Consider the following 22290-nt stretch of genomic DNA (forward strand, 5'->3'; position numbering starts at 1 on the left):
ATTCTTATGGGAACGGGGTATTTTCCTGCCCCCTCCCCCTTCCCCTTGTCTGTCAGATTTCCTGTTTTACAAACTCGCGTTGAATCCAGGCCCGGGGCTGGTGGGAAGCAGAGCCTCAGAGGTCCCTGCAGCTTCCAAGGCCCTTGGTCACCCTGGGCCCCCTCCGCTTGCCTTCCTCATGCCTGGCCCTGGGATGGTTGGCAAGTGAATGTATGCAGGTGCCCAGTCTTGTGGAGGCAACTCTTAAAGGAAGGAGACAGAAGTCTTCTGACAAGGCTGGCACCCTTGACCTTTTCCAGGCTTGCTGAGCTGGCCTCTTTCTCAACTTGCCTGGGGCACCCTTCCCTGTGCCTCACCAGGACCTACTCCAAGTCCTACTTTTTCTAGGGGGTCTCTTGGGACTCCTCAAATCCCTTTTCTGATTTGTGCTACCTTAGCAGCTGGAATGAGCTGGCAGACCATCGTGTATCCTTCCATGGGGGGACACTGCCAGGCTGCCCTCCCTGCATTAGTTTCTGCTGAGTTCCTACCTTGTGCCAAGCATGGCATCCACAGTTGGAGCACAAACGACTGAGAATGGCCCAGTCTTCCTGCTTTGCTCTAGTGCCAGTTGTGCCCTGCTTTGCTCTGGAGAGGTTTGTATACCATCATGCGCCTCTGGGAGCCAGAGACCAAGGCTGCATGGCTCTGTACGTCCGCAGAGCCTGGCATGCAGTAGGAGCTCAATAATTGTGTGCTGGTTTGAAAAGAGCATCCAGACGGCAAGGCCTTCTCATGGACTTCTGAAAGTAGGAACTGGGGACCTGTCAAGCACATGGGACTCAGCAGGCATATGAGTCAGTGGCTACTTCAGGTTCAGCCAGGAGGCCTATCTGTGACCTTACCTGCCCCTTACCTGGGAGTCCTCACTGGATGCCTTGAGGCCCTGGCCACAGATTGGCCCCCAGAATCCCAGCTCTCTTCCTCTGACCCTTGGCCTGAGATACAGTGAGTGTGTCTGTCCCAGTGTTCCCTCTCCTGTTCTCTGGGAGGCCAGTGACCAGGCTGGCCTTGTCTTTGGGCCCTTAGCACAAGGCCAGCCCCAGGCTAATGCTCTGTGAACCTCTGTGAGAAAGGAAGAAGGAAGCCAGGCAAACAGTGGATCAGAGGTGAGGCTGAGTCATGCAGTGCTGGTGGGCCCTTGGGTCAAGGGCTGGGGCTGCTGGGGCTCAGGAGGGAAAGGTTTGCTTTTCTAAAACCTTGTCTATCCCAGGCCCTCCCCACATCAGCCTGGATTTGCCTGCTGAGCTCTGGGCCTTCCTGCTTGGCCCACCCAGTGCTCAAGTTGTCTGGGCTGAGATAGGGTCAGTGAGGTGCTGACGAGCTCCTTTGTGGCTTCAGTTCCCTTGGAGAGGATGGTGGCTCTTGTCAGGGCTGGTCTTTGGGCTTCCTGATCTTGGGGTAGAGGCAGCAGCCTCCAACTTCTGGCAGTGACTGGCAGTGACCTGTGTCCTAGATCACCATCCCGAGGGGGAAGGACGGCTTTGGCTTCACCATCTGCTGTGACTCTCCCGTCCGAGTACAGGCTGTGGATTCCGGTAAGTGAGCGACTGCGGGATGCCAGCCCCACTTGCCCACCACACACATCGGCTTTGCAAACAGACGCTGGAACCAAAGGGGGAGCCCCAGACTGGAGCGCAGTGTCCTGGCTTTTCAAAAGGAAAAGAATAATATTTTTAAGTGACCGTAGATGAAACTGACATTTATGAAAATATGCCCACATTTTTTTGTTGTTTTTATCAAAATGAAAATAGGTTTTTATATTTTGTTTCCCAATCAGTTTGAACAGGAACTAAACCTATATTTTCAGCAATGGCTGCATGGGAAAATGAGAGTCATTTGTGAACTCTGTTTGAAGCTGATATTGTATCCTATCCTGAGCCTGATCAGCACTTAAAAATAGCCATCCTTCCCTACTTTTCACAAAGGAAGATTTCTCTTCATCACAGAGTAAGCATCTCAAAGACAGAAACTAGGGCTCAGTGGTCAGGGTGTTTCCAGTGCCTGCACAGGGGTGGGCATGAAGCTGGTGCACAATGATTGGCAGAGAAGGAATGAATGAAGTGTGGGATCCTGTCCCCGGGGAAGGTTCTCAATGAGATAGGAGGCCCTGGGGAGGGGTAAGAGCCTGGGTGGAAGGGTGGACAGCAGAGAGGTGAGCCAGCACTAGGGCAAGGCAGGCAGGAAAGAGGAAAGGCAAAGGGGTGCCTTCTTTCAAGGCTCTTGAGAGGCACCCAGTTCAGCCCCTCATTTCACAGATGAAGAAACTTAGAGAAAAAGGGAGGTTCCTGTCTGAGATCACCATGGCAGCAAAGGACTCCAGGTCCTTTGAAGGGGTCTTGGGCTTCAGGGGCCCCTGAATGGCTTTTCTTTGTCCCTGCAGGGGGCCCAGCAGAACGGGCAGGGCTGCAGCAGCTGGACACGGTACTGCAGCTGAACGAGAGACCTGTGGAGCACTGGAAATGTGTGGAGCTGGCCCACGAGATCCGGTGACAGGGGGCCGCGCCTTGGGCTGACAGCACACCCTCTCCACCCCAGCCCTGGGCACACTGCCTTCCCTGGCCCAGCTCTTGCTGCTCCCTCCTTTGCCCAGCTGTGAGCAGGCAATTCCTTCTGCTCAAGGAATCCGTTTCTCGGCCTGAGAATGGAAGGTTCAGGCTCAGAGCACTTTTGGATTCCAGAGCAAACAGTAGGGAAGATGCTCTCAGACTCTGTGGCTCAGGACTGGGCACCAGGGGATTGCTTTCTGCTTTAGCTAATTGTTTCTGCTACCTAAGAGCTAAGTCCATTTGTTATTTAAGGACATGAAGACGTTGCAAATGTTTCAGTTGCACAATTAAAATATTATTCTTGAAAATGTTGGCGTCTCCCGAATTTTGGTCCCTTGGGGTAAAACCCCCATGGCCCCATTTTATGTCTACTTCTGGAATAACTAGATGAGGGCTTGCCCTTAGGTGACCTGCTTGCTTTACTTGCTTATATCTTACTTATGACAAGCATCATGGATTGAGTATGGAACTCTTTCCTGCTGAACCTGGTCTTGGCCTCAGGGTCCTTCTCAGCCACTGCCAGTCAATAGGAATTGACCTAGGTGACTTATTTGCTGTCTCTTCTTTAAATGGCCTCTTGCATCCCTTCCTGCCCTGACACTGGGGGCTTCTCCCCAGCGTCTGCCTCCTCTTTCCCTACCGCTCCATCATCCTCCCTGCCCTGTGGGCCCTCGCTCTGGCTGATACTGGTTTTCCCCAGGCTCAACCTCTCTGTGTGATCCCCCACCTTCCTTCCAGGAGCTGCCACAGTGAGATTATCCTACTCGTGTGGCGCATGGTCCCCCAGGTCAAGCCGGGACCAGATGGTGGGGTCCTGCGGCGGGCCTCCTGCAAGTCATCACATGACCTCCTTTCACCCCCCAACAAACGGGAGAAGAACTGCACCCATGGGGCCCAGGCACGGCCCGAGCAGCGCCACAGTTGCCACCTGGTATGTGACAGCTCTGATGGGCTGTTGCTCAGCGGCTGGGAGCGCTACACCGAGGTGGCCAAGCGTGGGGGCCAGCATACCCTGCCTGCACTGTCCCGTGCCACTGCCCCCACCGACCCCAACTACATCATCCTGGCCCCGCTGAACCCTGGGAGCCAGGTATGGACAGCTGGTGTGGAGAAGGTGAAGGGCATTGGGTCCCTGTGGGAGGCCAGGAAGACTTGAAGACTCAAAGTTGTGTGATGAGGAGCCCGTGAGGGGCTGTGATGTTGGGCAAGGAGATGGGGTATGTGCTAACTCTGGCTTCTCTGAGGCTGTTCGTGGTGGGGAGGACAGATGGGTCTCTGTGGCCTCAGGGCACAGATCCAAGACCAGGGCATGCACAGGCTGAAAGATTTCAACTCGCAGAAGGAAGAGCTTTCTACCAGCCTTTGCTTTTTCCCAGTGGAATGGGCTGCCTTGGTTGGTAGTGAGTCCCCATCATAGGAAGTGTGAAGACAGACACTGCCTGATTGCATGGTGGGAGGAAGGAGCGCACTGCCTCAAACAGTCCCATGAGATATTCTAGGAAAAAGGTGTTCTGTCTCAAATAATCTTGAGACATACCCTGTAATCTCTTCCTCATCTAGGAAATTCCCACTGCAAAGTAGCCTATTAGAGGTTCACAGTGTGCCCAGGGCTGGCATCCTGTACTACGGCAGGTGGTGTAACATGGTTTAACACCGAATTTCCCAAACTTGCCTGATGGGGGCACCCTTTAGGGTGTGGTTGTTACTGTCTTACCATTCCAGTCTTCCATGGAATGCACTTTGGAATGAGCTGCTGTAGAGGAAGTTGGGGACTTGCCAAGGGGTTAGACTTCATGACCCATAAAGCCTCTTTCAATTCTAATATTCTGGGATTTTGTGTTCCCTCCCAGCCTCCTCCCTCAGGTGGTTACCAGAACTGCTATTTTTCTCTTGTGCCCTGAGGTGCCCCACTTCCTCTCCCCTGGGGCCCCGTGTCCAGCAGCCTCCTGGGCTGTCCTGCCCTGCTCCTGGGGCTGAGGTGGTTCTCCTGTCTTTCCCTTGCAGCTGCTCCGGCCTGTGTACCAAGAGGATACCATCCCTGAAGGTGAGTCTACTGCTGCTGCTGTGCTCTCCTAGCTCAGAGAGACAGCAGGGGTCAGCTGAGGCCTGGTTCAGCCTCTACCTCTGTGTTCTGAGGCCTTTCCAATGGAGTCAAGGTCACTCAGCCTGTGGACACAGACTCCCTTTCCACTTGGTACCTTTTTTCCCTCATGGAACCGGTGTCTTTCTTTCTTGAAGCCAGAAATGAGAAGGAGAGAGGTGGGTCTTACCAGGGCAGTTTAAGAGACAGAGTGTCCAGGACTCAGGCATTCAATTGAGATTCATCCAATTTTACTGAGCAACAGATATATGTAGGTGCCAGAGGCAACGTGGTTGGGCTTGCATGGAAGGGAGTCATGGAGCTTGGAGCTGGGCGGTCTCAGTTGGAGTTCTAGCTATGTGACTTTGAGCAAGTCATGTCCCCTCACTGAGCCTCAGTTTCTTTGTTTATAAAATGCAGTCAATAATTCCCACCTCAGAGGGTTGTTGGGAGGATTCCATGAGAGACTGACTATGAGTAGTTGCCTGTATACTGAGAGATGCTATACAGAGAGAGGGTCACTGTCTTTGAAGTGCACAGATGTCTCTGCTGCTGGATGGATTCTTTTCCTTTGGCTTTTAAATCCTGGCCAGGGATGGAAGCTGAGCTCGAAACTACTGTCTTCTCCCAGGAAGGCTGACATATCAGTCTTGAGGCTGAAGCTGGCTGGGCGTCCCTTGAGATCCTTCGAGTGCCTGCCAGAGAGCTTTGACTCAGAAGTCCAGCTGGTGTCTGGACTTCCTTCCTTGACAGTGGCTCTTGCATAGCCACTTGCGGACTTGCTTCCTTGCTGTTCCCCTCTCAGTTCTGTGAAGGTGATGCTTATAGAGGGTAGTTGGGAAAGTGGTGCTTGTGCCTTTTGTGATTTTAAAGGACTCCCTTCAGGCTCAGGGACCCTGATGGAAGACATCTTCATTCTCTCCGGTCTGGGGCATTTGGGCAGTTGAGCCTGGTCAGTTGGAAATGAATCTGTGTTCCTTCTGGGGATGAGTCTGACAGTGATTCAATGATGAGTTTTATTTTATTTTTTATTTTTTTATAGATTATTGGGAGACAGGTGGTATCTGGTTGCATGAGTAAGATTTTTAGTGGTAATTTGTGAGACTTTGGTGCATCCATAACCTGAGCAGTATATACTCACCCTATTTGTAGTCTTTTATCCCTCTCCCTTCTCCCCCTCTTCCCCCCAAGTCCCCAAAGTCCATTGTATCATTCTTAGGCCTTTGCATCCTCATAGCTTAGCTCCCACATATCAGTGAGAAGATATGATGTTTGCTTTTTCATTCCTGAGGTATTTCACTTACAAAAAGAGTCTCCAGTCTTATCCAGGTTGCTGCAGATGCTGTTAATTCATTCTTTTTATGCCTGAGTAGTATTCCATCAACGATGAGTTCTTAAAAAGCTTTTGTTGGCACATGAGGTTAGAGTGGATATGCCGCTGCTGAGTAGGGACTTCATGCAGGTCCAGGCCTGGGCCTGGCTCATTTCTGTAGGTCCAGTACAGGATCCAGGGCAGATGGCAGATACCCAGTAGAATTTTGGTTGTGTGACTGACTGAAGGAGAATGACTCGGGTTGCCTGTAAGGCTTTGGAATCTGGTCACAGAGGAGGGGTCTGGAGAGTGTGCTGCCTGCAGTGGGGCCCATGCGCACAGGCCGGTGTCTGGGGTTGATTCCTTCTCTGTTTGAGAGGTACCTCTGTGTCTCCCTGTGTTCCCAGCCTGTATCCATGTTTCAGTCCCCTCTGAGAGTATAATACATAGTAAGTCAGCAAGGGCACAGTCATCTAAGCCATTGGGAAAGGGACAAGTAAGGAAGTGATGATGGTATTAGTAACCATGGTAGCTCTTTGAATCCATTGTATTAAGATGTTGACTTTACTTTACGTATTCATCATAATAATGAATCTTTGCTCTTTATCAGGGATCAAGTCTTTGTAGCTCACAGTTCTGGGGTTCAGAGGAAAGGGTGAAATTCAGGGCACACAATTTCCCTTAAACACACTTGGGGTTGTCTAGAGGTTAAGGAAGCCTGTCACCAGGGTGTCAGCTTCTCAGTCCCCCTCCTCTGGCTGGGCTGCCAAGAGATAGCCTTTCAGGAGTGTTGGGCCATCCTGAGTTGAATAGGAGGGAGAGTTAAGCCATCCTGAGTTGAATAGGGTCTGGTGCCCTTCTGGAGCCTGGAGTGCCTCTCTGGCTGTGGTTGGCATGTTCCCCAGGGCTGCTAGTGCCCTTAGCATTGTCCCTGCCCTATAAGGTGACCCAGCCTCAGATTCGCCACTGCCAGGGCAGGATGGCTGCCAGGGTTTGCTTCAGAATCTGGGAGCAAAGCCGTGTAATTACTGTATTTGGTCAGTGAAGCAGGTATTAGAGGAAAAAAGGGTGATGTGGGGGTTTGGACCAGACACTGGTAGCAGGTGGCAAGTAAATGAGTTTGCCTTCACGTAGCTCAGTAACTGGGTTGCAAGCTGGACTGTTCTGAAAAAAACAAAAACAAAAAAACAGTTTTGCAGAGCCACTCCCACTGGCCACATATTATCCAGGGGTGGGTGGAGATTGGGCACGAGGGTATGACTGCTACATAGGTTGGATTGATCCTGGCTTGTATAATTTACTGGCCAAATGATCAGTTGCCCTATCATTCTAAGCCTCAGTTTCCTTGTCTACAAAATGGAGCTGAGCCAACCTCAGCTCCACCTAAGTCGGATGCCTTAGGTGAGGCCCTGGGTGAGGATTCTGTGACAGCCCTGGGCTCCCGGGTTAGAGAAGGGAAGAAATCAATTTTTTAAGAAGTCAGAGACTGGGGGCCCAGGACCCAGATTTTGGCCTCCACAAGTGGTATCCATCTTTAATTTTGGTCTATTTTGCTCCGGTCCCCTGTGTGTCAGTCCTGCATGGTTTTGCCTTTCTGCTCTAGGCTTGGCCATTTTAAATTAGACTGTCTACAGGGTTTCCCTCACAGCACAGTTTGAGACCCAGCAGCCCTGCCTATCATCTACCAGCCCTGTTAAGTGGATCACTTGGAGGCATAGGGTTTGTGATATTCCCCTGACTACTCACACTGTGGCACAATCCACCAAGCTCTTTCCCATCTGGTCTCTTGTGTGAGCCTCCCACTGGCCCTCGGGCAAGCAAGGCAGCAATCAGTATCATCTCCACTTCCCAGTGGAGAAAACTTTGATTCAGAGGAGGAAGAAAGCTGTTCAGGGTCACACAGACTGTGACTTGGGAAATCAGTGATCAAGCTCGGGTGTCTCATCCAACTCAATTTCAGTGAGAATCTCGAGACTCAGGATGGTGCTTTAAGCAAAGAGTCCAGGTCCTGGTAGTACACACCCCTCTGGGTGTGATGTGTGGGGCCAGATCAGACAAGGAGCTATGTGACATCGTCCTTGTGTCTGCTTCTCCAGTGCCCATCCTCAAGGAATTCTCTTGCACTCTAGTGAGAGACCTGTGAGCAAGCAAGTCCAGGGCAAGCACAGCGCTGGGAATCACCAGCTGTGACGGAGCCAGCACGCTCCACCTGCTGACCCAGGCCCCAGATCAGACTTTCCAGTTTGGCCTCATGCTTTTAAAAAGCAAGAAATCGCTCATATTTGAAAAATCAGAAGATCTGGCCTCACTGAGCCCACAGTCCCACATGGAGCAATCAGTTGGAACAGAGTTGGGCACATGCTCATTCTACTCCTCTCTACATGACTCACAGAAGAGGCAGGAAGTGGTTTGAGTTATCATGGGTTGAACACTGCCCCCAGATTTGTCTGTGATCAGTGGTCACTTGTCAGGGGTATGGGGGGAGTCAACTTGTTTTTCTCACCTTGCTCGGTGAGAAGGGGCAAGGGGTGGGAGGAGGAAGCAAGTGCGAAACCTTCTGAGCTGAGTTTTTCCTCTGAGGCCGTGGGTGTGTGTTGGTGGGGAGCTTCCCTGAGGTATAGCTGGGGTCAGGCCACCTGTTCCCCCCTCATTGCCAGGGCTACTAGTGGCAGAGGGAGGCCTGCACCCAGGACCCAGGCTGGGCTCCCAGGTCAGTGAGGACCTGGTAGTTGTCCATGCAGTAGCAGGACTGTCTTAGAAGGAGTACGTGGAGCCTGACTGCTCTGGAGTTCCCCTCCTACCTGCCTGGTCCAGGAACCCCTGACTTTTTAGTGACTGTGTTTTGTCCCTCTGCCCACTGGACGGGATGTTCAGGGTGAGGGTATGTGTCCATCAGTGTCCCCTTAAAGAGGGACCCCCTGCCATTGCAGCCTCTGCTCTCCTCCCTGGGGGTGGCCTTGTTTCTCTGTTTTTTTTTTTTCTCTCTCTCCTTATGATTAGAATGCTTTGTGAGTTGGTGGCCAGGCCAGAGTACCTCCTGGATGCAGTGGAGCCTGAGATTCCCAGAGTCCTATGGGGCACCTGACTTCCAAACTTGCTTTTCCAAGTGGAGAAATCAGAATCATGAAACAACAATAAATTAGCAGCTAACTTTTATCACACACTTACTGAGTACCAGGCACTGTTCTAAAAACTTCACTTAGAGTATTTCATTTAATCCTCACTGTAGCCCAGTGAGTTTGGCACTGTTATTACAGTTGAGGAAACCAAGACTCTGAGGGTGAAATAAGTTGCCCAAGCTCACCAAGCTGGTAAACGAGAGAGCAGGATTTGATCACAGCCACCTGGCTTCGGAGCTTGTGTGCTTTACTGTGACCTGGGGCAGCAAGTGCTTCTCCTTGTTCTAGACTGACTGGAGTGGGCCAGGCTGCTCTAGCTTCCTTGGCTACAGAGGGAGGTCTCCAGTACATCCCAGGATAGCCTTTAGTTTCTGCTGCTGCTGCTGCCACAGAGAGTGGATCTTTGTGGGGCTGGGAAGGAGAAAGCAGGTTGGGCTGGGCTGAGCTTGTGCAGGGAGTGGTGGGAATGGTGTGGGGATCTGGTGAGGAGAGCGCGTGCCCTGCCATGAAGATTGGTGACCACTCTGCTCCAACTGATTGTTTCACGTGGGACTGTGGGCTTAGTGAGGCCAGAACTTCTGATTTTTTAAATATGAGTGATTTCTTGCTTTTTTTTTTTTTTTGAGACGGTGTTTTGCTCTTGTTGCCCAGGCTGGAGTGCAATGGCGCCATCTCAGCTCACTGCAACCTCTACCTCCCGGGTTCAAGTGATTCTCCTGTCTCAGCCTCCCCAGTAGCTGGGATTATAGGCATCCACCACCACGCCTAGCTAATTTTTTGTATTTTTAGTAGAGATGGGGTTTCACCATGTTGGCCAGGCTAGTCTTGAACTCGTGACCTCAGGTGATCTGCCCACATTGGCCTCCCAAAGTGCTGGGATTACAGGTGATTTCTTGCTTTTTAAAACTGTGAGGCCAAACTGGAAAGTCTGATCTGGGGCCTGGGTCAGCAGGTGGAGTGTGCTGTCTGTGTCATAGCAGGTAGTTCCCAGCGCTGTGCTAGCCCTTGACTTGCTTGCTTACATGCCAATGTCTCTCACTAGAGTGCGAGGGAATTCCTTGAGGCCCGAGCCCAGATGAGGCCCGAGCCCAGATGAGGCCTTCCTGTGTTTCAGCATCATGCACAGGGCCTGGCACGAAGTAGCTGCTTAGTAAGTGGTTGTTGACGGAGTCCATGTCCCCTTTTTCTACAGAGGGAACACCTTTGCCAGAGTGATGGAAGTGGCTCATTGTTTCCCATGTCTGTTTCACAGAATCAGGGAGTCCCAGTAAAGGGAAGTCCTACACGGGCCTAGGGAAGAAGTCCCGGCTGATGAAGACGGTGCAGACCATGAAGGGCCATGGGAACTACCAAAACTGCCCTGTCATGAGGCCGCACGCCACACACTCAAGCTATGGCACCTATGTCACCCTGGCCCCCAAAGTCCTGGTTTTCCCCGTCTTTGTTCAGGTGAGCCCATGGCTGGCCCTAAGGGTTCCCTCAGGAAAAAGTAAGAAAGAGGAGGGCCCTTGCTCCAGGACTCCAGGATGATGCCTTATCCCAGGACTGAGAGCCCTGTTTTGGGAAAGATGAGTAGCTTTATATGCACAGAATTCTGGGGGCTTATACTGAGGGAGTGGAGATTTCCAGGGGGATATACAGGAAAAAGTGAGGGCAGGGGAGCCCAGCAAGGAGAGGATCCTCTCCTTCCCCCACCTCACCTCCCCTTTCTTGGGGAACAGGGCAGGTGTACTCCAGCTGCTTGTTGCCATGTCACAGGGCCTGTTTGCCGAGGCTTCCTGGCTTACCCAGTGGTTTTTTATTTGGAAACAACTGAGGGAGAGACAGCCTTGGGGTCTGTACCTTATCTTGTCTCCCTGGTCTCTGCAAACATGTTTGGCCGGTATTCACTGATGGCCTGCGATTCACTATAACTCTCTTATTCTCCAACATCAAGCAAGGTGCTTGAAGAAAGATAATAAAACAACAGCAAGCTGGGCCTGAAATGCCAGCTACTTGGGAGGCTGAAGTGGAAGGATCATTTGAGGTCAAGAGTTTGAGGTTACAGTGAGCTGTGATCATAACACCACACTCCAGCATCTTTTTCCCTCTTTTCCTTCCCATTTATCTCTCCTCTTTAAAAATAATCTTTATTTATTCCATCACCCAAATATAACAGTGTGAACATTTCAGCATCTTTTCTGTGTGCATACCCACATTAAAAACCAGATCTTATTCTATATTTTATATCATACTGCCTTTTTAAAATGAAAATTGTAGCATGAACTTTTCCCATACCATTAAATGTTCTGTGTTTTATGGGGGTTACACACTCTTCTATTATATGAGTATACTCTATTTAACCAGTTCTGTATTCAGATACTTCTGCCTACTCTTTCGCTATTGTAAATAACCCTGTGATGAAAATCCTTGCACATGGATTGCCTCTCTGACTATTTTCCTTGGGAGAGATGCCTGAGAGGGAAATGACTGGGTCATGGGTCGTAAACATTTTAAAGGCTCATTACACATATTGACATATTGCTTTGCAGGAAGATTCTAATGGTTTATCGCCTCATCAGCAGCATAAATGTGGCTTGGCCCCAAGGGCTTCATTTCTGCCTATGCCTCTTTGATCTCCCTGGCATCCCAGTGTGATCCTGTCACTGTTTAGTAGGCACGCTTAGTTAGGATGTCACACATCTCTGGGAGGTCACATGCCTCTCCTTAGACAGCTCTGTTGGCAGGGCCTGGTCTTGGTCTTTCTGTTGGTTTCTTCTCTTTCTCAGCACATGATACAAAGTTCTTGGCATCTACAATGTCTAATTTTCTTCCTTTTTTTTGAGATGGAGTTTCACTCTTGTTGCCCAGGCTAGAGTGTAATGGTGCGATCTTGGCTAACTCCAACCTCCGCTTCCTGGGTTCAAGTGATTCTCCTGCCTCAGCCTCCCAAGTAGTTGGGATTATAGGTGCCCACCATCATCCCTGGCCAGTTTTTTGTATTTTTAGTACAGATGGGGTTTCACCATGTTGGCCGAGCTGCTCTTGAACTCCTGACCTCAGGTGATCCACCCACCTTGGCCTCCCAAAGTTCTGGGATTACAGACATGACCCACTGCACCTGGCCTCTGTCTAATTTTCATGTTTATTTTAAATTTGTATAAGAAACTACTTTTTGAAAAGATACAGTCTCTCACTCTCTTCCCCAGGCTAGAGTGCAGTGGTATGATCATAGCTCACTGTAACCTTGAGCTCCTGGCCTCAAATGATCCTTCCACCTCAGCCTCCCAAGTAGCTGGGATTTCAGGCCCGGCTTGCTGTTTGTTTCATGATCTTTCTTCAAGCACCTTGCTTGATCTCATGTACTTAGAAGCCAAGTTAGAAGTATATAGTCATAAGGACAAGTCCTGCTGGGTAATCCAGAGCTTAGGGAGATTCCTCTGGGCTGGGCTGGATAAGGTGATGGGGTAGGGTAAGAGGTTTGGGTGAGAACTGACTCTTGGGGGATTGGCTGAGAAGGAGATAGTCAGTTCAAGTGTGCTATGAATGTAGAGCAGGGCCTGGCCTGGCCTTGAAGGGACTCAAATGACCAAATCTCTTGGCATGTAGCTCTCAGGATGCCTCCTAGTCCTGTGAGGCATGAACAGGATAGATGGGGGATGGGAGGGCCCAGGAACCCAGTGCAGTGGGGGAGGGAGCTGGGGCTGAGGACCGCAGAGGGCTTAAGCCTGTGGTTAGACTTCCTGTCAGTGCATGTAGCTGTCACCATGAGGGTTGATGGGGAAGGTGGCAGCAACAGTTCCACAGGACAGCAGCGTCTGTCTTTCTGTTTCCATCTTGTGTATGAGGGGGTATGTGGGTTCTTCGGTCGGTGGCGGGCTGACAGTTTTCTCTCAGGTCAGAGAGTTCTCTGTGGCTGGCTTTGACAAGCTGCGGCTTCCTCCCCCAGTCCTCACCCGGCCTCTTTGAACTGCCCACTCAGCCTGCTTTATTTCCAGCCTCTAGATCTCTGTAACCCTGCCCGAACCCTCCTGCTGTCAGAGGAGCTGCTGCTGTATGAAGGGAGGAACAAGGCTTCCCAGGTAAGACTTTCACCTGTGTTTTTTAGGGGGCTTTCCGGGTGGGCTTCATTGGCATCCTCTAGGCCCCTCACTTTGATCTCTTTCTGAGTGTCTTAGAATTGTACAGTCTCAGGCTAGAGGAGACCAGAAAAGGACCCCTCCACTCTCCCTAGCAGAGCTTTTTCTTGTACATATCCTTTCAAAGCTATCGAATCCTTTGATGGTTAGAAAGTTTACCCAGCCACTAAAGACAGCCCATTGTTTACCCCACCTTTCTCTCAGGAGCAGAAGAGATGGCAGTTTACCCTGGCTGTGGGGAGTGACTTTAGTGGTGGGACGAGTATAGCTATTAGCCAAAGTGGATTTTTAGACCAGCATCAGTTTACCCGAGTTTTCTGGGCCTGTATTAACCCAAATCTCACATCCTCTTCTGAGAGATGAGTCTATGATTTTGCCTGGGTCCTAGCTCTGCCAGCAGGGTGCTGACACGGGAGCTGTGCCACTTTTCCTGGGAGCTGGTCTGGGATGCTTTTCTCTAATTGGGAGAACTTCACTCATCCACGCAATTCCCAGAGCTGGTCAGTTCAGTCTCTGAGCTTAAAACGACTTGGGTACCAAGGTTGGAGCTCTGGGCTCTGCCCTGGCTACCTGGCGCCATGGGGTGAGGGGCGCAGGCTCTCTGCAGATCAGTCCCCAGTGCAGAGCTGCATTGGCTGAGTCTGGGGGAGCTTGGGGTAGTAGAAAGATCAGGAAACTTGGAGACAGGAAGTCTATATCAAGACCCAGCTCTGCTGCTGGCTCACATGTGACTTCTTCCTTCTTCCTCAGTCTTCCCATCTGAGCAGTAGGTTTGTGTGTATTTGAGGCAGTAAGAGTAGGGTCAGAGATTGGTCTCTAAGGGCCCTTTAAACCTCAGCCTTCTAGCACACTATGTGTGACTGTGGCTGAAGCAGGAGGTTGGTTTTGTTTTTTAAACCAGGAGACTGGAACTCATCTATTGCAAATGCACATTGTCTTTTTTGAGGGTGTGCCCTGGGGGCGCTGCATGCTCACTTCCCCCGCTTGCTATTGCCTACTGTATTTCTGGATCTCCTCTTTTCTGAACCTCTTCTTGGGAACTTTGCAAACTTTGGGAATTTAAAAATCTTTGCATGTCTTCTGAATTGTCTCAGTGGGAGTAAAACTTCATCTCTTGGGAGAGATTTAAGTTTTAGGGATGAGAAGTCACTCAGAGCTATGTTCGGTGAATGACAGTGTGGTGGAGCTAAGTCAGGTGTCCAAGGGTCAGAAATTGAGGTGTGGCCATAAATTTACCAGGCTCATAAGAAGCCAGTTAGAGATGGCAGCCACCCTGAAACATATAAATAAGTCTAAATTCACTCTTTTGTTTTTCCACTTACCCTTGGATCTGCAAACATTGAGCACTTATTGTGCATCCTCATTCTGTATGCATTTTACATACTTGATCCCAATTAGCTCTTCTAGCACCCCACACGATTGTCCCCACTTTGCAGTTGAGGCAACTGAGGCTCCAGTGAGATTCACTGGGACCCAAGAGTCTCCGGGCTGGAAAGGGATGGAGCCGGGATTAGCCCTTGGGTCTCTCTGGCTCAGTGATGCTTTCCATCACTCCACACTGCTTCTGGCATGTCTGCATAAAGACAAACTAAGGAACACAAGCTGAAGCCATAGACTTGTGACAGTTGCAATTTGTCCAGAAAACCCTGCCTATGGGTCTCTGGAGCCTTAGAACCAAGAGACTTCTCTCCCTTTGTCTTTAAGATTAAAGGAAGCAATTTGAAGGCAAGTAAAATAAATATTAATATATTCATTTTTCTTGAAGCAAGATAGCAACCAAATATATAGATCTGGGTACCCTATCATGTTACTCACACCAAAAAAGCAAACAAACAAACAAACAATTCAAGATGGATTTGAATAAATTCATAGAACCTCAGTATTGGTTAGGCATGCAGGAGTCATCCATTCTAATTGTTTCCTTGAAACTTTCCAGTTAAATGGTTTTCTGACTGGTTGCTTCTAGGGCAGCCCCTTAAAGTAGTGGTTTTGTATCTGGAGAAGCTTAAATTGTAGAGAGTTCTCCCTTACATTCAACAGAAATCTTTGTTTGTGGAATGTTCCTCCTTGGTTCTTTGTCCCATCACTTCTCTGGGCACGCTCAAGTTTGCTAACATCTTTGAGCTGATCCAGTCCCCCACCATCCAGAAGTCAGAGACTTGATTAATGTGCCCTGAGGTCTTTGGGACATTTTGGAGCAGTCTCATTTATACATTGTAACAATAGTGACTGAGCATCTGCTATGTCGCCAGGCCCTGTGGGAGGTTCTGGGAATACCATGAAGCACAAGACAGACACACCCTCACTTTACACATTGACTCATGTCGTTTACCATTAACCAAGGCACCAAGGTCTTTTCGGCAAACCCTGCCCTTAGGTCAGATTCCTAAGAAGAGGCTAGATTAGGGCCACTTGTGAGAAGCCATCCTCCAAGTGGTAAGGACCACCTTACTAAGTGATCCCTCAACTCTGACCCTTTGGAAAATCAGATGTGTCCTTGGAGCAAGTGTGGGGAAGGTATCAGGTGACGCCCATGGCCTGCTGTGGAAGGCAGCAGGTGATTGGGCCATGGAGATGAGCATCATTCTCTCATGGGCTGCCGTGGCCCCTGGTGGTGCTGGTGAGATGGGGGAGTCTACCTGTCCTCCCTGGCACACATGTCCCTCTGCTCTGTCTCCTGCTGTGTGCCAGCTCTGGTCTTTCCCTGACCCAACCTTTGGGAAATTTTTCATTCATGCCTTAATCACTTCCTGTCTAGACCACATTCTCAGCCCTGGTAATCTGGGCCAGAGTGGTGGCCTGGGCCTTTTTCTCACCTTGCTCATGGTTCCTCTCCAGTTGCTGGTGGCTCCTCCCACCCCTCTCTGGGCCTGGGCTGTTTTTGTTGTTGTTGTTGTTAACTTTCTAGGCTCCTGACAGATTGTTGGCTCTAGCCCTTCTCCTGCCAGCCTCCCTCTGGGTCTGGAGGTGACTGCCAGATTTCCCTTGAGTCAGGGACACGTTTCGTGGAATCCTGAGGGTTTTCGTTGTGTTTCTGGCTTCTTTCCATTGCTCAAACTTTGAGGTCTTCTCAGACAACCAACTCCTTGACTCTTTCTGAGCTCTTGGATCATTTTCTTCCCCTCCTAACATTATTATTATTTTTAATTATTATTATTTTTGCCTCATTTGCTCCTCTTCTTTGGTCTCTGGATTCTTTCACATTCAGGAACTGAACAGCTATAGGCATGCTGCTACCTCTCTGTATAGTGAGAGCCAGATCTGGGTAATGGTCCCTGACTCTGTGGCCATGGGCAGGGCATTTAACCTCTCTGAGCTCTACGGTCCTTGTCTATAAATGAGGGTAATGGTGTTATTTACAAGTGAGTATCCGCTGAGCAGAAAGTAGGCATTCAACACATAGAGGCTTATCTTGGGCTGTATTGAGACAGGGCTGTGGTGGGAAGGGATACGGTTACCGCCAAAGTGCCTTATAGCCCAGGGTTTTGGAGTCTTCATGTTTTGGCCCCACTGGAGAAGCCAATGCCCCTGAGAGCTCCTTCAAGGATGACCCCCTGTTGTCTCTGCAGCCCAGATTTCCTCAAGCCTCTGTATCTGTGCTACACTCAAGAAGCTAAGTTGTCCTTTGATATATATTCTATATTTTTAAATTACAAAAGTGACAGTAATTGTAAAATAATACACATTAAGTCAAAGTATATGAGTTAAAATCCTACTGCCCAGAGTGAGGAGTGTGACATCTTAGCTATTTTTAAAATGTATAAATATAGAGAAGTTTATCGTTTTGTTTTACAAAATTGGATTCTATGCTAGGTATTTTTGCACATTGCACTATTTTGATTTATGATAGATAGATTTCTATTTCTGCCCACATAGCTCTACCTTATTTTTTAATAGTTGCATAAAATTCTGCCATATGAAGTTAGCATAATTTATTTTATTAATCTTCTCTCAATGAGTGTTCATGTTATTTTCTTCTCTTTTTTTTTTGAGAAGGAGTCTCGCTCTGTTGATCAGGCTGGAGTACAGTGAAGCGATCTCGGCTTACTGCAACCTCCGCCTCCCAGGTTCAAGCAATTCTTCTGCCTCAGCCTCCTGAGTAGCTGGGATCACAGGTGTGCACCACCATGCCCAGCTAATTTTTGCATTTTTAGTAGAGATGGGGTTTTACCATATTGGTCAGGCTGGTCTCGAACTCCTGACCTCATGATCCCCCCACCTCGGCCTCCCAAAGTGCTGGGATTATAGGCATGAGCCACCGCACCTGGCCTATTTCCTTTTCTTAAATTACAAACATACTGCTGAGAACATCCTTGTATGTTCATATTTGTATCTCCTTGTATTTCTGTAGCATAGAGTCTCAGAAGTGGGGCTGTGGGGTCATCTTTAACAGGTTGATAGCGGAATGTCAACCTGTTGGCTTTTTAAATGTCACCAACAGTCCAACACACACTCACAGTGCCCTTCAGTGCATGCCAAGCCCTTCTGGCTGGTTCTTCTTCAGAAGAGACAAGGTGTCAGGTGTTTGATACCTCAAAGGGAAGTTCACATAATTCATAGCATTCTGTTTTCTTTGGTGAATCTAAAATTGGATTTTATTGCTTTTGAATAAAGGCCACTGCAGGATTTGCAAAACAAAGAACAGTGTAATCTTTAGTGGCATTAAAGGATCAAGTGGATTTTCTTAGCATAAAAATATGCTGAGCGTGCCTGTTGGTTTACCTATAATGTCTAAGAATAGCTTTTGCCTTTATTTTTGGAGCAGCTAATGCATAAAAGAGATAAAAGCAATGTCCACGTCTGTACTAGAGTGTAAGTAACTGGCTTTTCCTTGAACTGATTTCTCATTAATGCAGTTAAACTTATCCGCAAGGAATTTGGTAATATTAGCTCACATTGTGTGGTGCTTTACTCAGTCTACAAAGAGTTTGTGGAAGGATCCTGTAAGAATGCCAGGCAGGGACTCTTCTCCCTGTTTGGACTGGTGAGAAAACTGAAGAGGTTATGGGGTTTTAGCCAATTTTTTCATAGTTAGTTAGTGGCAGAGCTATTATAGGAGCCTCCTGACTTCTGACTCCCAAGTCCAGTACTCTTTCAGTCAGATACTTACTGCAGAATAAAAGCAAATACAAAAATCTTGCAGCTTAAGGTTGGCTCCCAGCCCCTGGTGCTGAGCTGGAGACTCCGGGGGCATTTGGTTAGAGAGGTAGGGCTGGGGCACCAGGCTGTGGAAAGGCTTGCAGGGACCAGCTGCCATGGAGGGTGAGGGCCGCTTTCCCCTTTCTGTTTGCTATTTCCTACTTTGAGGAATGGAATTATAGAAAACTGGAGGGCGATGGGGCCATCTTGACAGCAGGTCATGTCTGCCCTTGGCTGAGGCCGTACTGAGCACTGCTCCTGGTTCTGAGTGAGATGATGAGGATGCATTACCTGGGCAGGTTGTGGCTCCCCACCTTCTTGGGGAGGTTGTGGCTCCCAGCCTCCAGAGGACAGCACAGTAGCCAGTTCTGTCTGCTCTCTGTCAACCCAGGTGACACTGTTTGCCTATTCGGACCTGCTGCTCTTCACCAAGGAGGACGAGCCTGGCCGCTGCAACGTCCTGAGGAACCCCCTCTACCTCCAGAGTGTGAAGCTGCAGGAAGGTAAGAAGATGCTCTAGGCTCCCAGAACCCCTCTCAGCTTGCCCCAGTCCCACTGCTCTGGGACTCTCAGTCCAGCCCTCTGGGCTCTGGCCAGCCGTCCGTAGGTCATCGGAGTGTGTGCTGCTGGGCTCTGTCCATGGACCCGTGGGTCTCAGACACTGGCATTCCTTCTAGGCTGGTAAGCCTTCCAATATACCTGAGCTTTTCAGGGAGCTTCCTATTCTAGAGACTATGAAGTGCAGTAGGAAGAGCCTTGGATTCAGACAGACCTGTGTTCAAATCTTGACCCTGTCCCTCCGTACTGGGATGACTGTGAGCACTTTACTCAGCCTCTCTGAGCCTGTGTTCTCCTGTGTAAATAGGAATAAAAATAGTATCTCAGAAGATTGCTGTGAAGATTAAGCTAGGTCGTAAATGCAAAGTGCCTGGCCCATACCAGGTGCCCAATAAGTGCTTGTTGCCACCACACTCATCCCACAGATCCGGGGACAGAGACCTTCTCTACCCAGCTGCATGGCCCTGCGGAGCCCAAGCTGCCAGGGCTCAGGCGGGTGTGGGATCATGGAGGGAATTTCTAACCCAAACTTTCCACCATGCCCTCCTCCACTTGTGGGATGAGAAGCCAGCTGGGAGTATCTGTTGGGTTTGGTTTGGCGCCTGAGGTCTCCGCTGAGAGGGGCTCAGTTTCCTCTCCCAGATCGTAAAACCAACAACAGACCTGTTCGAGGATGGGTGACGGGCAGGGAGGAAAATATTACCCAGCGAAAGAGTTCTGTGTTGGCGGGTTTTGCTCTGGGAAAGCTTCCTGGCTATGTGCAAACTGCCCTGCATGCTCAGTGCCTGACTGTTCCTCCTTGGAAACCCATTCAGTGTGAGAACCTCCACTTTCCCTTCCCCACAGGAAGCCACTGACAACTTCTCCTTCTCAGGCTCTGTCCTTTCTCCTGCCCATGGAAGGGAAAAGCAAGTCACCTCACTGGGTCAGTCCCTCCCTCCAGGCGGGCTCAGCCTGACCACAGGGCAGCAGCAGGAAGGAGCCATCCTGAACAACTCCAGTTCCGGCACTGGCATTCCCAGAGCTCCCCATGCCTGCTGGAGGGCAGCAGGTGGGAGCTCCAGTGGCCTCTGTCCTGGGCTTCCCTTCCTCCTCTCCATACTCCCCAGGCCTCCCTGGCTCCCTCACACCCAACCTCCTGTATGCCCATTCTCCCTGTCCCTCCAGCCTGGCTGCAGTATGCATATTCACACATGCACTCACACCAAGTCCCTTCTCTGCTTCCCCCTCCCTGCCCCCAGTCCAGACAGTCTAGGACCCAGTCACATTTGTGGAGTACTGGATGGGTCAGGGCTTGGTAATAGGCCCTAGTTGGTATAAGAATGGAACCCTTACTCTGTTGTGCACGTTACGAGGCTGGGGCCGTAACCCAGGACCCTGGTTTGCTCAGCTTCCTGCGAGAAGGAGGGAGGGAAAAGAAGCAGGGCTCAAACTGGCTACAATTTGGGAGGTTGCAGGGAGAAGGCAGTGGAGGAGCTGAGGGCAGTGGCTGGGAGTCTGGGCGTGGCACGCTGTACTGTGCTGTGTGGCTTTAGCTGGCCCTTTCCCTTTGCCAGGCTTCAGTTTCTTTGACTGGGAACTAAGGGTGGGGCCAGCCCTTTGTGTCCTTCCCAGCTCTGACACCACTCCCCACAGAACCCCAGAGCTTGCTGTGAGCACCTGGACCATGCCTATACTATCCTGCCTCTACCCCTCTGGGGGCCTGGTTGGGGAATTGGTTGGAATCTCCGCTTCTGGAGCCCCCAGGCCCAAGACTTGAAGCTAGAGGTGGGGTATGCTCCTCCACTGGGGTGATGGTCAAGGTGGGTGGTATGGGACCTTGGGGTGTCACAGAGAAGCTCTCCAGGTGCTGAGCTGCATTTGGGCTGCAGGCTTGTGCAAGCCTGGCATGGTGGCTTCCTCTCCCTATAGATGGAGGACAAGCTGCACAAGGGCTGAGGATGGCCAAGGCAGCACTTCTCAGGAGAGACGGCTGTGGCCGGAAGAGCCCCTTGGGTTGGCATGGGAGTGGAGCGTCAGGAGAGACCGCTGTGGCTGGAAGAGCCCCTTGGGTTGGCATGGGAGAGGGGTGTGTGTGTGTGTGTGTATCTGCCTCTGCCTACCCTGGATGTTTTGGACAGATGGCTTGGGGCCCACCTCCAGGGAGCCTGAGAGCTGCTAAGAGGGATGGAAATGGCTCCATCTCTAGGTGCACAATCCAACGCTTAGATTTCTTTCCAGGAACCGATGGAGCCCTTGCCTTCCCCCAGCTGCCCCCACTCCCCTGAGACAGGCTTGTGGGTCCAGAGGTTCACGGAAGTGTAGTGACCCCTTCTCCTGCAGTCCACATTGGAGCTGCAGGACCCAATGTTCTGAGTCCTGGCGCCCAATTTCCTGCCTGCCTCCCCTGTGCCCCAAGAGACCCACTGTAGCAGCAAGGGCCTGAGGCTTTTAAGGGATGCATTTGGGACCTCAGCTGGAGCCTCTGTTGGCAGAATGGTCTCTGATTAATATTGCTCATGACTCCTAGGTTTCTTATTTTTCTCTTTCAAATCACTGTGTATACAGAATTTAATTTAGGGCAAAGAAGATGGCAAACAAGGAATACACCTAACCTTTCTGGCTGGCTGGGGCTGGCAAGGGCTGCTCCCTGGCAGGGGAGAATCAGCCCCACACTAGGGACCAAGGTCTCCCTGTTTAACTTGTCTGAAGAGTCCTTAGCTCCACTGGCCAAGCATATTCCCAGGCCCTAGCCTGGGATGTGGAACACTGCGGGTGCACAATCAATGTTTGTTGGGTGAATGAATGACTAAAAGGAGAGCAGAAGTGTTGCGTCAGTTCGGGAGCTGGGGGTGCACCTCTCCCACGGGGCTCCTGGCCGGTAGTCACTTAAATCCTGTCTGCCCCTGTCCTGCCAGCTTCCCCCAGGCTTTAGCAGGGCCGAATGGCAGTGTAATGGGAACAGGCGGAGAGCTGGTGCTAACAATTGGTACATCTCCGGTCAGCCGGGGCCCATTGTGGTCTCTTCCTGCCTCTACCACCCGCTGGCGTTGCTACTCTTTGTGTTGCTGCCTCCCAGGCAGCCAGCATCATGCCCACAGTGTGTCTTTCTGGCCAGCTTTGGTGTCTCAGAAGTGACCTGGAAATGTCCCGCTGATTCTTGGGCTCTCCATTCCCCTTGGAGCCAGGTACGCAGTTGCAGAAAGTCAGTTGCATTCGTTCAGCTGCTGGAATGTTTGGAGTTAACTCTTGGTTAGTCCCCATTTTCTGAGCATGTCCTTGGAGCCCCCATCAGTGATAGCAGTGCTGGGGTAGTAGCAGTGGAAGGGACACATTGTCACCTCTGGGGCTCATAACCTGGTGGAATGCAGACAAGTAACTGGTGGAGGGGTAGAAG

The 22290-nt window shown here is 50.4% G+C and overlaps 1 protein-coding gene across 11 annotated transcripts in view; it reads left to right on the forward strand.

The window, feature by feature from the left end:
- The window catches only part of RGS3 (regulator of G protein signaling 3), a 132574-nt gene that overhangs the window by 39627 nt on the left and 70657 nt on the right, over positions 1 to 22290 (forward strand). For all 11 annotated transcript variants that reach the window (XM_035255135.3, XM_009001686.5, XM_078374626.1 and 8 more), the window contains 7 exons: positions 1496 to 1577; positions 2423 to 2528; positions 3327 to 3678; positions 4593 to 4632; positions 10352 to 10548; positions 13077 to 13160; positions 18748 to 18859. In XM_035255135.3, the coding sequence (XP_035111026.1) occupies positions 1496 to 1577; positions 2423 to 2528; positions 3327 to 3678; positions 4593 to 4632; positions 10352 to 10548; positions 13077 to 13160; positions 18748 to 18859 (973 nt within the window). The remainder of the gene's footprint in view (positions 1 to 1495; positions 1578 to 2422; positions 2529 to 3326; positions 3679 to 4592; positions 4633 to 10351; positions 10549 to 13076; positions 13161 to 18747; positions 18860 to 22290) is intronic.

This window comes from Callithrix jacchus, chromosome 1 (assembly GCF_049354715.1).
Source record: "Callithrix jacchus isolate 240 chromosome 1, calJac240_pri, whole genome shotgun sequence".
Taxonomy (NCBI): Eukaryota; Metazoa; Chordata; class Mammalia; order Primates; family Cebidae; genus Callithrix; species Callithrix jacchus.